Source organism: Dunckerocampus dactyliophorus, chromosome 12, assembly GCF_027744805.1.
Source record: "Dunckerocampus dactyliophorus isolate RoL2022-P2 chromosome 12, RoL_Ddac_1.1, whole genome shotgun sequence".
Taxonomy (NCBI): Eukaryota; Metazoa; Chordata; class Actinopteri; order Syngnathiformes; family Syngnathidae; genus Dunckerocampus; species Dunckerocampus dactyliophorus.
In genome coordinates, this window is record NC_072830.1 from 903173 (window position 1) to 917887 (window position 14715).

At 42.2% G+C, this 14715-nt stretch overlaps 1 protein-coding gene and 1 long non-coding RNA gene across 9 annotated transcripts; one reads left to right on the forward strand and one right to left on the reverse strand.

The window, feature by feature from the left end:
* Positions 1 to 2026: 2026 nt before the first annotated feature.
* On the forward strand, positions 2027 to 6114 carry LOC129191291 (uncharacterized). Of its 8 annotated transcripts, none has more exons than XR_008573180.1 (11): positions 2028 to 2138; positions 2317 to 2362; positions 2433 to 2501; positions 2618 to 2644; positions 2752 to 3418; positions 3530 to 3870; positions 3965 to 4165; positions 4436 to 4559; positions 4644 to 4812; positions 4896 to 5031; positions 5210 to 6114. It is a non-coding gene; the product is annotated as an uncharacterized LOC129191291 (long non-coding RNA). The 8 variants fall into 8 exon arrangements; XR_008573179.1 differs by having other exon boundaries at positions 2031 to 2138; positions 2317 to 2501; positions 2583 to 2644; positions 2752 to 2826; positions 3249 to 3418; XR_008573176.1 differs by having other exon boundaries at positions 2031 to 2138; positions 2317 to 2501; positions 3530 to 3563; positions 3776 to 3870.
* A 4203-nt stretch (positions 6115 to 10317) lies between these two features.
* Positions 10318 to 11283, reverse strand: LOC129191442 (olfactory receptor 52K2-like). The gene has a single exon (XM_054794810.1). It carries the CDS (start codon positions 11281 to 11283, stop codon positions 10318 to 10320), a length of 966 nt encoding a protein of 321 aa, XP_054650785.1.
* Positions 11284 to 14715: the final 3432 nt, after the last annotated feature.

A 14715-nucleotide genomic window follows, 5' to 3' on the forward strand; every position in this document is an offset into this window, starting at 1 on the left:
TTTTATATTCAGCTGTCTGCACATCCTCTTTCTTAGGTGTCACTGCACGTCTCATGCGGTGGCAGAGCCACAAATATTTCACTGGGGTGGAGACCATTACTCACATAGTAAGTTGAGAGCTGGATTGAAGATGGCCGTAGCTCCGCTGCTGCTTTCGGAGCGTCGATGAGAGCAATTAACAGCTGAGCAGTGTGCCGAGGACATGATTTCAATGCATAGTTTCTGGATTCTGCTCCCCATCGTGGCGGCCAAACCCGCAAAGGGCATGTCACTGCGCAATACACGGAACGCAATCGGTCCTGCGCATGCCCAAGAACTACGTCACTTCCTCCTTTAGCTCATTTCACTTCTGCGACGTCACATGCTGTGGTAGTTATTATTTTTTAAAAGTGTGAATATAAATGGTCAATAAGTGTTGGGAGGTTACTTTATAAGTGACTCTTGTTAAAATACTTGGTTAGCATGGGGTCTTCTGACATCCACCAAAACTGAGTTACGTAAAAACGTACGCAATGCACGTACCGCAGACGTAAACGTCATATCCAGTTACGTGCAACATAAATAGAATAAAACACATAAAATGCTGTTATATTTCAATGTCCACAACCATGAGTAGAGTGCAATGATGGGTTCATCTAGAGCAGGGGTGTCAAACTCATTTTCATTGAAGGCCACATCGCAGTTACGGCTGCCCTCAGAGGGCCACTTGTAACTGTCAGTATGCTAATATGAATATAAATATGAATATAACCTCATGATATTATTAAACTGTTGCCCATGCATTAGATTATTATACACTGACCAAAAAAATGAGAGGAACACTTCAAAAACACATCAGATCTAAACTGGGGGAAAAATGATGTTGAATATGTTTCCTGATAATAAGTGGGTGATGTATTAGTAACAAAATGATGCCACATCATTTGATAGAAATGAAAATGATCACCCTATAGAGGGGGGAAATCAAAGACACCCCAAAAATGAAAGTGAAGAAATGATGCAGAACACTGGTCCATGACTAAAAGCTGTGGGTTTTGGTCTCAGTAACCTGCTGAACACAGGGTCCAAATTAAACCTCAAACCACCATTCCGATTCAATGATGGGTTCTGTTGTTTGACAAAAATAGCTTCCTTTACTCCTCTTTCAAACCATCTGTTTTCTTTGGCCAAAATCTTTACCTCGCTGTCCTCAAAAGAGTGATTGGTAGCTTTAAGGTGTAGATGTACTGCTGATTGAGGACCACTAGAATTGTCCCTGCGATGTTGATAAAGCCTTTTTTGGAGCATTTGCTTGGTTTCCCCAATGTAGTGCTCTTTGCATTCCTCATCTTTACAGTGGATGGAATAGACCACATTGCTCTGTTTTTGGTTTGTCAGTCTTAGTGTAAGGAACCAATAGGAGGAGGGCACTGGCACACCAATTCCGCCCACTCTTACTGTATTTAAGGCCTAGGCTACCAGCACTTGTTAGTTCGCTGACGAAGCTCTTCAGATGAGGAGCGAAATGTCCGACACCTTCTTCACAGAAGTACAGATGACGTCTCAAGAAGCCTTTCCCTCCTGTACGACTGAGAGCCTACACAGATGCATGCAGTAACATTTTTCTGTCAAAATGATGGATCAAATACATTTAGAAGGGCAAAGGTGAAGTACATTATTGACATGCATTATTCCAAGGGTTTTGCAGGCCGCATAAAATGATGTGGCGGGCCACATCTGGCCCCCGGGCCTTGTGTTTGACACCTGTGATCTAGAGGATTCAGCATTTTCAGTTTTTTTCTAAACGGGGAACTAGCAAATTGAGGAGTGTTAATTTTTTTGTGTTGATGAGAATCTTGAAGTTGGAGTGTCAATCTTACACTATTTGGAGTTGATCGAACACTGCATTTTCTTAAAAATGTTAAATTTAACACTGGATCATGAAAATGTTGTAGTTAAAATGGAGTGTTGAAAATGTTCAAATCTTGTTGGTGTCACAATAAAGACATTCAACACTTTCACACTCCATTTAACGCCTAACAGTGTTCACGTGTCTTAAGCTCCGCCCACGGACAGTTCATTTAGACTCCACCCCCTCACCTCACGTTGCTGAAATGAAAAGCAGATGGAAGAAGTTAGGAATCATTTTGCATCAGTAGGTAAGTAAACGTTTAAATACTGTAGATGAACTAATGAATTGTGTTGTACCTTGTTTACACTTAAAAAACGTTACTTTTTGGTGTGATATTTAAGACTAATAAACTGAGGCAGCTGTTTCCACCCAAGGCCTTTGCTAATGTTAGCTCGTGTTTTTTCTAAGTTATATTTTCTATTTAGTGTTGCTGTGAGCTGAATCGGCACTGCCTGTGCAACATTTGGCAAAGTAAGTGAACGCTACGTTATATCTTCATTTTTAATGAGCTAATGGCTAACTAGCTAATTGGCACGAGGAGCCCCCACACGTAGGCCTGCTGGCCCCCAGCAAAGGACTTGATATGCTGTACAAGATACAAGATATCAAGGTTGGCAACTCTAATTGTTACTTTAACTTAAAAATAATTGTCAGGCATGTGTTGGAAGTGAACTACACATTTTTTTTTTAGAACGATGCATCTTTATTTTTCTTCTTGATTTACAGAAAACCTTTGAGTCTTACATGAATGTGGTAAGTATTTTTTTTTTTAATCAAGGCATAAGCCCTGTGGCTTTTCCATATTTATTTTATTGTTTTAGTTGGATTTTTTATATTATTTTATTTATTCTTATTCTCAGAGGTGGATGGAGATGTCTTTGATGAGCTTGTCAAGTCAGGTGTTTTGACTTTCAAGGTCCTTTTATCAGTGACAGGTAAGGATGTGAAAACATGTGAAAATGCATGAGGTGGTTTAGATATCACAGGCAGTGTGGACCCATCAGGTACCTTGGCTTTGTCCAAATGAGATATTGTTGTTGTGATCTTTGAGGCCTCAAAATGTATTTTTGGTCTCACTTTACAATAAGGTACACAAAAATACAGTAGTTACTGAGGAACTAAAACAAATACAGTACATTTAGAGTAGTTAGTAATGAACGAATGAGTAGTGGTTAGGGTTAGATAGGTTTGTTCCTCATTCCTCATCCTGCACGACTGTCATTGTGTGTACCTTATTGTAAAGTGAGACAGTATTTTCATTTGATATTCAATTTTTAGCCCCTTTTCCATAGGTTGAAATTCCCCAAAATTATATTTTTTGTTTTAGTTGTAATTAGTGTTTTGTACTGTTTTGTAGAGTAAGAGATTCATTTGACTGGAGATGATGCAGGACTCCACTATCCCCAGCTTCACCCCAGTCTCCACTCTTGCCTGCTACATCCATTCATCAGGTTCGACAATTTATCCTTCAGCCCACAAGAAAGAGGAACCCAACAGAACCAATGGATCAGGATGAATCAAGACAGGGTAAGCTTTGAGTAAATGAATGTAAAGTGTTTATATGCATGACATTGTTTTATTTAAAAATCCTCTTGAATTCCCATGAACACACTATTTTATTTTTAATATTTTTGGCAGAAAGTCGGTGGTGTTTCGAGGGCCAATCCGAAAGGTGAGGAAATCTTCAAGGAGTGCAACAAGACTAAAACACTACCTGATGCAAGGTGTAAACAGATGGTAAACATCCTGGTTGGAGATATGATGGAGCTGCATGGGTCACTTCTCCCTTTCCATTAGAACAGTCATTCCACACTGTCATCAACTGCAGTAAGACCTTGTAGTGGGAATGGTTCTGTGATCATTAACGATGACGTGTTTTGAAAGGAGGGGTTCCGCCATCATGTGTGATGACAAATTACGCCCTGAGAATTGTGACTTGTTTTCCATACATCAAAGATCCATTCTCCAAACCTGGATATGTAAGTGTCTTTTCAATGTAAAACCCAAAGTACTGTTTTTGTTTTTCCTTTAGGTGTGTAGTTTATTAAAATCTTGTTTCAAATATGTTCATAGGATGCTTAGCTTAGCGGCAGTGGCTCAGGAGGTAGAGCAGGTCGTCCAGAAATCATAAGGTTGGTTGGATCCTTGCTCCCTCCACCCAGTCACTGTTGTGCCCTACACTTCTCCTGGCTCTCAAAGTTGTTCCAAGACTGTTTCTTCAGGATGGTCCAAAAACCAGAGGAGAATATCTGTTAACTGGTCAACAGCTGTTTGGTGAGGAGTGCAGGGAGGCACTATCTACAACACGTGTCAAACTCGTGCCCTGGAGGGCCAAGACGCTGCAGGTTTTCTCTCCAACCAGTTTCTTCAGCAGGTGATTTAATTGATGAGCTCCTTCCCTCAAACTGAAGGTGTTGATCATTAAAATCACCTGCTTTAGTGACTGGCTGGAAAGAAAACCTGCAGTGTCTCGGCCCTCCGTGGCACCAGTTTGACACCCCTGATCTACAATAAGACATTCAACCGATGAATCCGTTTTCAAAGAAGATGAGAGCAACTTTCAGTATCGACAAAATATGATCCAAGCAGAAGATGGATAATCGTCTGTCCTCGATGTGTTCCCTCGCTTCCTTGATGTTCCTGGACTGGTTTTGGACTATTTGGACTAGTTCAGTATTAGATTACCCATTACGTCAACCATTTGTAAAGCTGCAGGCCTACAGTATTTGAAATATTCATGTCTTGTTTCTAGATTGACCAGGATTTCTCAATGATGTTTGCTGATGAAGTATCTGAGGTTCCTGGCAAGTGGTCAACTGTCTTCAAAGCAAAAGTCATTGCAGACTGCAAGACTCTCCCGCAAAAGCAGAACATTGATGAGTTGCTGTCAGGAACTGAACCTCAACCTGATGACAGCTGTGGTCAGTAGAAACAGTTCAGTATTATGCAAATAACTTAAAATATTTATTTCCTAGCTGTTTCAAAATGATTTATTTTCTTTTAGGCTGGGACAGTGATACATCCTCCATCCTTCTACTCCTGCATCTGCTCCCTCGACTTCTAGAGGCCAGGAAAAAAACAGCAAAGCTCAGTTTTTCAAGCAGCCAACCATCTTCTCAGACATCTTAAGGCATGCAAAGGTCCATTTTTACATATCAAAATATGATTTCTGTCTAAAAGCATTCATTTTAGGTTGCAGATGTTCTTGAATCGGCTAATTGTGTTGATTCGATGTCGTAATAAGGTGTGCTAAACACCTGAGAAATGGAAACCATGCAAAGGGGTTTTAATTGTTGTTGTTGCCCTTTTCACCCACAGGAAGGAGCCAGTGTGACCCCCTTCCAAGACTGTTGACACAAGACAGCCATTTTTCCTCTGCATCAGTGAGCGAAGGTGACATCCAGAGGTTCTACATGATTGACCAAAAGCCGGTTCCATGCAAGGCACATACATTTTTTGCAGCTTTTGATGAACTGTTCAGCTCACTATGTCTTCAGTCTCTCGTATGGTTAAAAATGGATAAGAGCAAACATTTGGGTCTGACTGCTGCCCAGTCATGGTGTCTTCTATGTAACACTCCACTTATATTTGGTGATGCCATTGAAAGGAAGAATGATCACTGGAACTTCCTCCTCCTTTTGATGCAGATTGTCAACATAGTGTTCTCCTACACCATAACTGATTGAATGATGCTTTACTTGAAACATCTGATAAGTGACCCCCACACTCGGTACAAAGCATTGCTTCCTGGTAAGAAGTTGATTCCCAAGCACCGCTTGATGATACACTATCAAAGATGCATTCAAAACATTGGCCCTCTTATCCATACTTGGTGCAAGTGTTTTGAAGCCAAACACAATTCGTTCAAAAGGTGTGGTTAAAATTTTCAAAAATCTCAGTCGTTTGTCGTGGCCTTTCACTATGAAAATTATTATTTTAGAAGATTTGCATTTGGCCCTACAACATCAAAAACAATCTGCAACTTGAAAGGTGGGGAGGAACGTGGTCAGGCATGATGTCTGCAAGCATCTTCAAGTGTGTCAAGTACCAACTGGGTGAGAAGTTACGGTATAGAGCACCATGTTGGTGTGTTCATATGTACTGGATGTAGCTTTGATCGACCTGTGTTCAAGAAGATCTGTGATATAATAAAACACAAAGAATGTGCTTTCATAATAGCTATAATGTATCTGTGTAGGCTCTCAGTCGTACAGGAGTTGTCCATTGAGGAAAAGGCTTCTTGAGACGTCATCTGTACTTCTGTGAAGAAGGTGTCGGACGTTTCGCTCCTCATCCGAAGAGCTTCGTCAGCGAACTACTAAGTGCTGGTAGCTTAGGCCTTAAATACAGTAAGAGTGGGCGGAATTGGTGTGCCAACACCCTCCTACTATTGGTTCCTTACACTAAGCCTGGGCGGAGTAGTGGTATAATCCTATCCTGCTATTAACACCTCCGATAAAAGGGAAGTGTCGCTCCCTGAATTGGGTATGAACGACTCTGATATTGGCTCGTTAGCATCTATTGTTCTGGCTCGGCCCTGGCTCCACCTCATTTGCAAGACTAAGAGCTGTGGGTTTTGGTCTCCATAACCTGCTGAACACAGGGTCCAAATTAAACCTCAAACCACCATTCCGATTCAATGATGGGTTCTGCTGTTTGACAAAAATAGCTTCCTTTACTCCTCTTTCAAACCATCTGTTTTCTTTGGCCAAAATCTTTACCTCGCTGTCCTCAAAAGAGTGATTGGTAGCTTTAAGGTGTAGATGTACTGCTGATTGAGGCCCACTAGAATTGTCCCTGCGATGTTGATAAAGCCTTTTTTGGAGCATTTGCTTGGTTTCCCCAATGTAGTGCTCTTTGCATTCCTCATCTTTACAGTGGATGGAATAGACCACACTGCTCTGTTTTTGGTTTGGAGCCTTGTCTTTAGGATGCACTAATTTTTGTCTCAGGGTATTTACTGGTTTGAAATAGGTAGGAATTTTGTGTTGCCATAAGATCCTCTGGAGTTTTTCGGAGACCCCCGCTACATAAGGGACTACCACTCCTCTCCTTTTTGCTTCTGTGGGCTTCTTTCCCTACTCTCTTCTTTTGACATTTGTTAAAAGCCCACCGTGGGTACCCACAGGTTGAGAGCGCTCTCTGGACATGTTGTGTCTCCTTTTTCCTTCCCTCAGCACTAGTTGGTATTTGTTCCGCTCTATGTTGGAGGGTCCTAATAACCCCTAGTTTATGTTGTAGTGGATGGTTTGATTCAAAAAGCAGGTATTGGTCAGTGTGTGTGGCCTTTCTAAAGACCTCTGGAAGTAGCTGTCTGTCCTCTCCTATAATTACCTTGCAGTCTAAGAAGGCTAGTTGGTTCTCTTTAGTGTCCTCGCGAGTAAATTTGATATTGGTGTCCACCGCATTCATGTGATCTGTGAAAGACTGAATTTCTTGTTTTTTGATTATGACAAAGGTGTCATCCACGTATCTAAACCAGTGCCTTGGTTTTGTCCCTGAGAAGGATGTGAGAGCCTGTTTCTCCATCTCTTCCATGTACAGATTCGCCACTATGGGTGAGACTGGTGAGCCCATAGCACAACCAGGAATTTGTCTGTAAAATTTCCCTCTAAACTGAAAATATGTAGTGTTAAGGCAAATTTCCAGTAATTGGCAGATGTGGTCAGCACTAAGTTTGTTCTCCGATGCAGAGTTGAGTCCTCGAGCAGTCTCTTCCTCACCACCGAGACTGCTGCTGAGGTGGGGACGGATGTGAAAAGTGAAGTCACATCATAAGACACCAAAGATGACACCTTTGTCATAATCAAAAAACAAGAAATTCAGTCTTTCACAGATCACATGAATGCGGTGGACACCAATATCAAACAGAGCAATGTGGTCTATTCCATCCACTGTAAAGATGAGGAATGCAAAGAGCACTACATTGGGGAAACCAAGCAAATGCTCCAAAAAAGGCTTTATCAACATCGCAGGGACAATTCTAGTGGTCCTCAATCAGCAGTACATCTACACCTTAAAGCTACCAATCACTCTTTTGAGGACAGCGAGGTAAAGATTTTGGCCAAAGAAAACAGATGGTTTGAAAGAGGAGTAAAGGAAGCTATTTTTGTCAAACAACAGAACCCATCATTGAATCGGAATGGTGGTTTGAGGTTTAATTTGGACCCTGTGTTCAGCAGGTTACTGAGACCAAAACCCACAGCTCTTAGTCTTGCAAATGAGTTGAAGCCAGGGCCGAGCCAGAACAATAGATGCTAACGAGCCAATATCAGAGTCGTTCATACCCAATTCAGGGAGCGACACTTCCCTTTTATCGGAGGTGTTAATAGCAGGATAGGATTATACCACTACTCCACCCAGGCTTAGTGTAAGGAACCAATAGGAGGAGGGTGTTGGCACACCAATTCCGCCCACTCTTACTGTATTTAAGGCCTAAGCTACCAGCACTTATTAGTTCGCTGACGAAGCTCTTCGGATGAGGAGCGAAACGTCCGACACCTTCTTCACAGAAGTACAGATGACGTCTCAAGAAGCCTTTCCCTCAATAGCTATAATGTAGAAATGATGTACTATGATGACCTGTTTAACGCGTACTGCATAGAAGACCAAATGCTTGAGTTTTCTATCATGTGTTTACATGAACTGACTCATTTCAGACCATTTGACAAGCAGTGCTCTAATGACAGTTGTCAAAGAGCAAACGTACTGTAGTGCCCTGCTGTTATTAAAGCTACTGTCTGTTGGAAATGAAATGTTTTCGAATAAAACGTATGAAGCCATCAACTAGTCATAGTTTTTATTTTTGATAATTTTATTTTGAAGTAGTATATTAACACTTTTATAGTGTTAATGTTGCAACTCCTTTGAGAGTATTTAGATGACACTATAAGAGTTAATAAATGACTCTTAAGAGAATTAATTGGTGACACCTCACGTGTTAAAATGCAACACTGGTCGGTGTCGAGGAGTGTTAAATTTTAATTATATAAATAGTTAATATTGACTCTATAATGGTGTAAAAATGGCTACACTTTCAAAAATGTTAAAGTAACACTTTGTAGAGTGGACCCCATGGGACACTTTGAAACACTCCTACAGTGTCAATTTAGGCCTGCTGAATTTGCTGTGTATAGCATCCATCCAAACATCCTCCTAGAGATGCTTTTGTGTGTCCTTCAGTGGCAAAAAAAACATAAAAAATGTATGGGACAAAGAAAAGAGGGCTTAATAAATGTCCCCGTGCACCATGGATGTGACATAAAAAAAGATTGATTGAGTTGTTATTTCTCACATTTCTATCTTAATATCTATCTTAACGTTTTGGGGAGTGGAGGGGTGACGCTTGCTGCCGTAAAGTAGATCGACGGATGGCGTAGATTACACATGCCTAACATGTGACTGCCGAAAAATAGGCCGGGCCACGGCCACGGCCACAGCTTTTAACAGAAAAAAAGACTAGGAAAAAACAACCGGCTCTCAAATTGCTCCCAAGGACACGAACCGCCTGCCGTTGTTCATTTCGTAGAGCAGATTCGTTCACGAACAACATCACTATTTGGTTGCTCATCAACTATAGAATAGCGATGTGCAGGGTGCATGTTTCAAGGTGTTTAATGTCCATATTCACTTTATAATTCATGTTCATTCCAGTGATTCAATCAGGATTCGGATGTGAACTTACTGATTACCATGTTTTACCTCTGAAAAGTACATGAACAGCACTTACAAAAGAATTAACTCATCAAACATGCTGTAGAATCCATAAATATGGACTCCTCGTTCCATCAGACAGCAAAAAAGAAGCATTCATACTTAGTTTCATGAACAAACCGTGTTTATTTGTATGCCGCATTTGCTGATTGTGCTTGACAACCGACAACGCCCCTACTACCGCTGACGGCCACAAGGGGGAAGCAAAACGCATCCACAGAATCCAAATAAAGTGGATGAGTTTTATAATTATATCATTTGACGTTGGCTTCATCTGGCGGTTTATTTGATGAATGCAGCATTAGCCCCCCTCAGTGAAAAAACAAACAAACAATATATGCAGTGCCGGCCAAACGCTTGGACACACCTTCTCATTCAATTGGCTTTCTTTATTTTCTTGACTATTTACATTGTAGATTCTCAAAACTATGAATGAGCACACATGAAATTACAGTACGTACGTAACAAAGAAGTGTGAAATACCTCTAAATATGTCTTATATTTTACACAGAGAGCATGTGGTTACGTCGTGGGGCAAACACACCACTCACAGCTTCAGATGCACCTCCACATGTCTCATTTCAGTTCGGTCGTTGCGTAACAGGTGCAGAATATTCCAGAGAGTGCAGCTGTACGCCGCTACGAACACAACAACACGACATGAAGACAATGAAGCAGTAAAGCCTTCCCTGTGTGGAAGCACATTGAGGGATTCAGTGTGAGGGAGCCAACGCTCTGTTGCTGCTCCGGGATGAGGTGGCTGCTCTAAAAAAGTGCATTATATTTTCACGGATCTCTTGAGTTTTCAGTCCGTAGACGATGGGGTTGAGCGTCGGGGGGAAAATCAAAGTAGAAGAGCCCATGAATCTACGGAAATTGGGGGGAATGTGTTTGACTCGGTATGAGATGATGGTGAAAAGACCCAGACACTCCAGCAGCAGGAAGACAAACAAGTGTGTGGCACACGTCTGCAGAGCTTTGGCTTTGGTGTCGGAGCGCTTGGACTGGAAGCACGCCACCAGGATGTGGAGATACGTGTACAAGATCATCCCGTTGGCCAACACCTGCGTGAACGCCACAATGCAGAGGCCGAAAATGTTGTTGACAGCCGTGCTGGCGCAGACTAGACTCAGCAGGCTCGGGTTGTCGCAGTACAACTGCGCCATCTTGGAGCGACACCGAGGCAAACGCAGCAGCAAGTAGAACAGCACCCCGATCATCAGCAGACAGCCCACCCACACGGCGCCGATTATCTTCATCATGTGCGCGTGGGTCATGATGGAGTTGTATTTCAGAGGCAAACATATGGCCACGTAGCGGTCGTAGGCCATGGCGGTGAGAATGAGCACGGTGGCCGCCGCGTAGATGTGAATAAAGAAGGCCTGAGCAACGCACGGCAAATACTCGATGCTCCTGCTGCTGGTCACCATCTCTTTGATGAGCTGCAGGAAGAAGGCCGACGAGCCGATCAGGTCATTGATGGGCATGTTGAGCAGGAACAGGTTCTTGGGCTGGTGCAGATGTTTGTTCAGCACGATGGTGAGGATGAGGATGAGGTTGCAGAAAAGTATGATGGTGTAGCTGAGGCTGGCAAAGAGGAAGGCGGGTACGACGCCCTCGGGTGCTATGTTGAAGCTGTCCAGCGTTAAAGCGGAGGATACGTTGTGCGGGTCCTCCATTGCTAGGCAGGGGAAGAAGTCAGTGTGTACGCAACACGTCAGGTGATACGCTCCTCGACATGCTTTGGCAACACCGACAACGACCAGTTGTTGAGAAAGACTGGCTGCTTTATAGAACAAGATGAGACGCTGCCTAATACTCGGGGGTGATGTTATTTACCACCCCCACCCACAGCAAGGACGCAAAGGATGAATAAGAAGGGCTCTTGAAAGTTGAACATCAAGTACAGTCAAATATTTCAAAACTGAACTTTCAAATATTTACAGCACTCCCGAAGGGCCCCCCCGCGCCCATACAATCCAATCCAATCCAATCCACCCCAAATAAGAACAAGTCAATGACTGCAGCCAAAACCAATGAATCCAATAAAAACAAGGACATTTCAAACAGCAAGAAGGCAAACAATAAAAGAAATAAGTAAAAATAAGAAGATAAATAAAACCAATGAAAACGTTAAGAGTAAAAGACACGGAGGACCACACGACTCACGCTGAGTTAAAAGCCAAAGACCAAAAGTGGCTTTTAAGACGAGACTTAGAGCATTCAATTGCGGGGGCCGCTTTTACATGAGGGGGGAGAGTGTTCCACAGCTTGGGCCTGGTCTCACCTGGTCTTCAGTCTCTACAAGTAGTTAGTAGCGACTGGCCTTCGGACTTCAAAGAGCACGCGGAAGTGTACATTTGGATGAGGGTTCAATAACAACATAAACCCAACAGGCAGCCACTGCAGGGGGGCTACAATTGGGCTGATGGGCTCCCTTTTTCCATTTCCTGTCAAAAGCCGTGCCGCAGAGTAGCGGACTAATGTAAGCAGGCGAGAATTGTGGCGTATTCCAGACTAAAGTCGTAATTAGAGTACGTAGTCCATTGTTCATTGAGCTTAAGATCCCAGACTATCGTGACACCAAGGCTGGTGGCGGTGGGACACGGTTGTGGGTTGGCCCAATAGACTGCAATAAGTGAAATTCGTGAAGTATCCAACTTTATTTGTTTGCAATGATTCTATATGTTTTAAGGCTGTAAAAGCCCCCCCACACACGTGATACACTCTTCTCAGACAGACATGAACATTTAATCACATTTCTCTCTTGTTTAAACATTCAAAGTTCACATTTTCGTCGAATTTGAATGATCAATCTACTCGGCTGCACACAAGAAATGATGGAGTGACTCACGCGTATTTCACTCCTCGTATTTCGTGCCTCTTCGTCCTGGCGCCGTCCGGGTGTACTGTAGCGTTCTCGTGTCCGTGTTCAAACATATTGCTCCTGTTGTCGTATTTTCCTCGTCCTCATGCTGCTCCTTGAACCAAAGATTCATTTATTCCATAATGGCGCCCTAAAGCCAGTTAAAGTCTTCTTCTTCTGTTGTTTATTGGCGGTTGGCAAGCAGCTCACAGTGTTAGCTAGTTTGCTAGCGACCATTGACCACAACAGAAAACAGCACAAAGGAGATTGACTGACAATGGACTACAGCCAATCAGGATGCAGAGCATGATGGGTGGGTTCTCCCTTAGCCAATAAGGACTGTTGTGTCTACATTTAGCTGTCTACCGTGGGTTCCTACTATGCTCTACAGGCACGTAAACACACACTGAGACCAGGTGGAACTCTCATGTGAGTATACAACGAACGCCCTCTACTGGCAGCAGCAGTAAATACAATAACACACACATGCAACACAGCTCGTTCATATACTGTTAAAAAAAAACATGCAAAACTGCACTTAAAAAAATTTGCAAAACAGCGAGTCTGCAAAAGGTGAAGCACGATGTAGCGAGGGAACACCCTCATTGAGCATGTGCATAACAAGCACGCCTGTTTTTAATGTTGGAAATGTCCTAAACGTGCAAGGAATACTTCAGGAGTGCAATGTTTTGACTAACTAATGCTAGATTAGTGTAATTTGTCATTTAACTTCAACATATGAAATGATGACCGTTACAACTTATTAAGATTGGTGTCAACAGGTTGTAAATGTTTGCTTACACTGAATGTTATCACTAAAAGAAGTGTGAAACGTATTTGTAATGTAAGACATAACGACAGTATATCAAATGTTCATTATCATTCACATACCGCAGCTTTATTCGGATGTTCAGGATTGCTGCAAAAAATAAACGATAAAACCCAAAAACCAAGAGCCATCTGAATTGGACAATGAGGTCCGGTCTGATTGTTTGTTTTACTTACACGTCCACGCTTACACAAGACATTCCACAACCAAACAGACATTCAAATGTGCAAAACTAAATGAAAAAGCAGCATCCATGTAACAGTTTTTTATCTTCAGCGAAGATTGGCATTCGGAAACCCAAAGTGCCTCAGCTTTTCTTTCCTCACCTTCGTCTCGACTGCAAGGACACTTCCAAACACAACTCACACACACGTGACGCACATGGACGTCAGCAGCAATCAACAACTCCGCAGTGATATACAGTGGATGACGCCACATTCATCGATATTAACACACGTATCTCATTCGCTGATGAGCACCAGTCAACTACTTCAATTATACACACAAATATTTACACGACAGTATTCATTTATTTCATAGATCCTTTTCTCCTACGTTATTGTGAACATCTCATTCCTATTTCATCACTTTTATTGCATTTGAATTCATTTTATCCTTCATTTTCAATTGTTAGTTCTTCCTTTGCCTTCCTGCTGCACAAGGCTGACACTCTCATTCTTGTAACTCCTATTTGCTTCTTCAGATTTTTATTTTTGTATACTTTTTTATATTTATTATTTTTTATAGCTTCCAAGCTTTTTACACAGGAAGAGAGCAAAATGTAAAGTGTAAAGGTGATGGTGTGAATGAATTATCGGTAAAGGACAAGGAGAAAGGAGGACAAAAGGAGGAGAAAAGAGCGTCCATCAGCTCTGCTTCTTCCTCCTCCTTTTCAGACGTTCCTTAACGCAACTTGTCGTATAAACAAATAAGGCAGACCGTGGCATACACTTCCAGCTTGCTTGTGTGAGACACCACTTCCTCGCCCTTCTTCTTTTAGTGTCGACAGACCCCACACATTTACACCCATCACGTGCGCCTTTAACACACAAAAAACCCGAGACAAAGACGATGGCTCATTCACCTCAAAATGCCGGCTACACATCACTAATGCACATATAAAATAAGTATGCATATGTATATATATATATATATATATATATATATATATATATATATATACAGTATATATACAGTATATATACAGTCCATGTATCTCCAACTCACACAACACGTCTCTCCTTGGAACATTGTCACGAGACGGCCGCGAGGTGCATTGACGGACACTCCGAAAATTACTGCAATGTCTCAGTTATGCGCGTACGTGTGGTCTAAATAAGCAGACAAAAGACAAATAAAAGCAATAAGTGGATATTCTTATCACTCACTAACATAACTCTTACTGCCCAAGGACAA

What these genes read in the sequence shown, in the direction of transcription:
- LOC129191442 (XM_054794810.1), bottom strand. Translation starts at nt 11,283, where the DNA reads ATGGAGGACCCGCACAACGTATCCTCCGCTTTAACGCTGGACAGCTTC.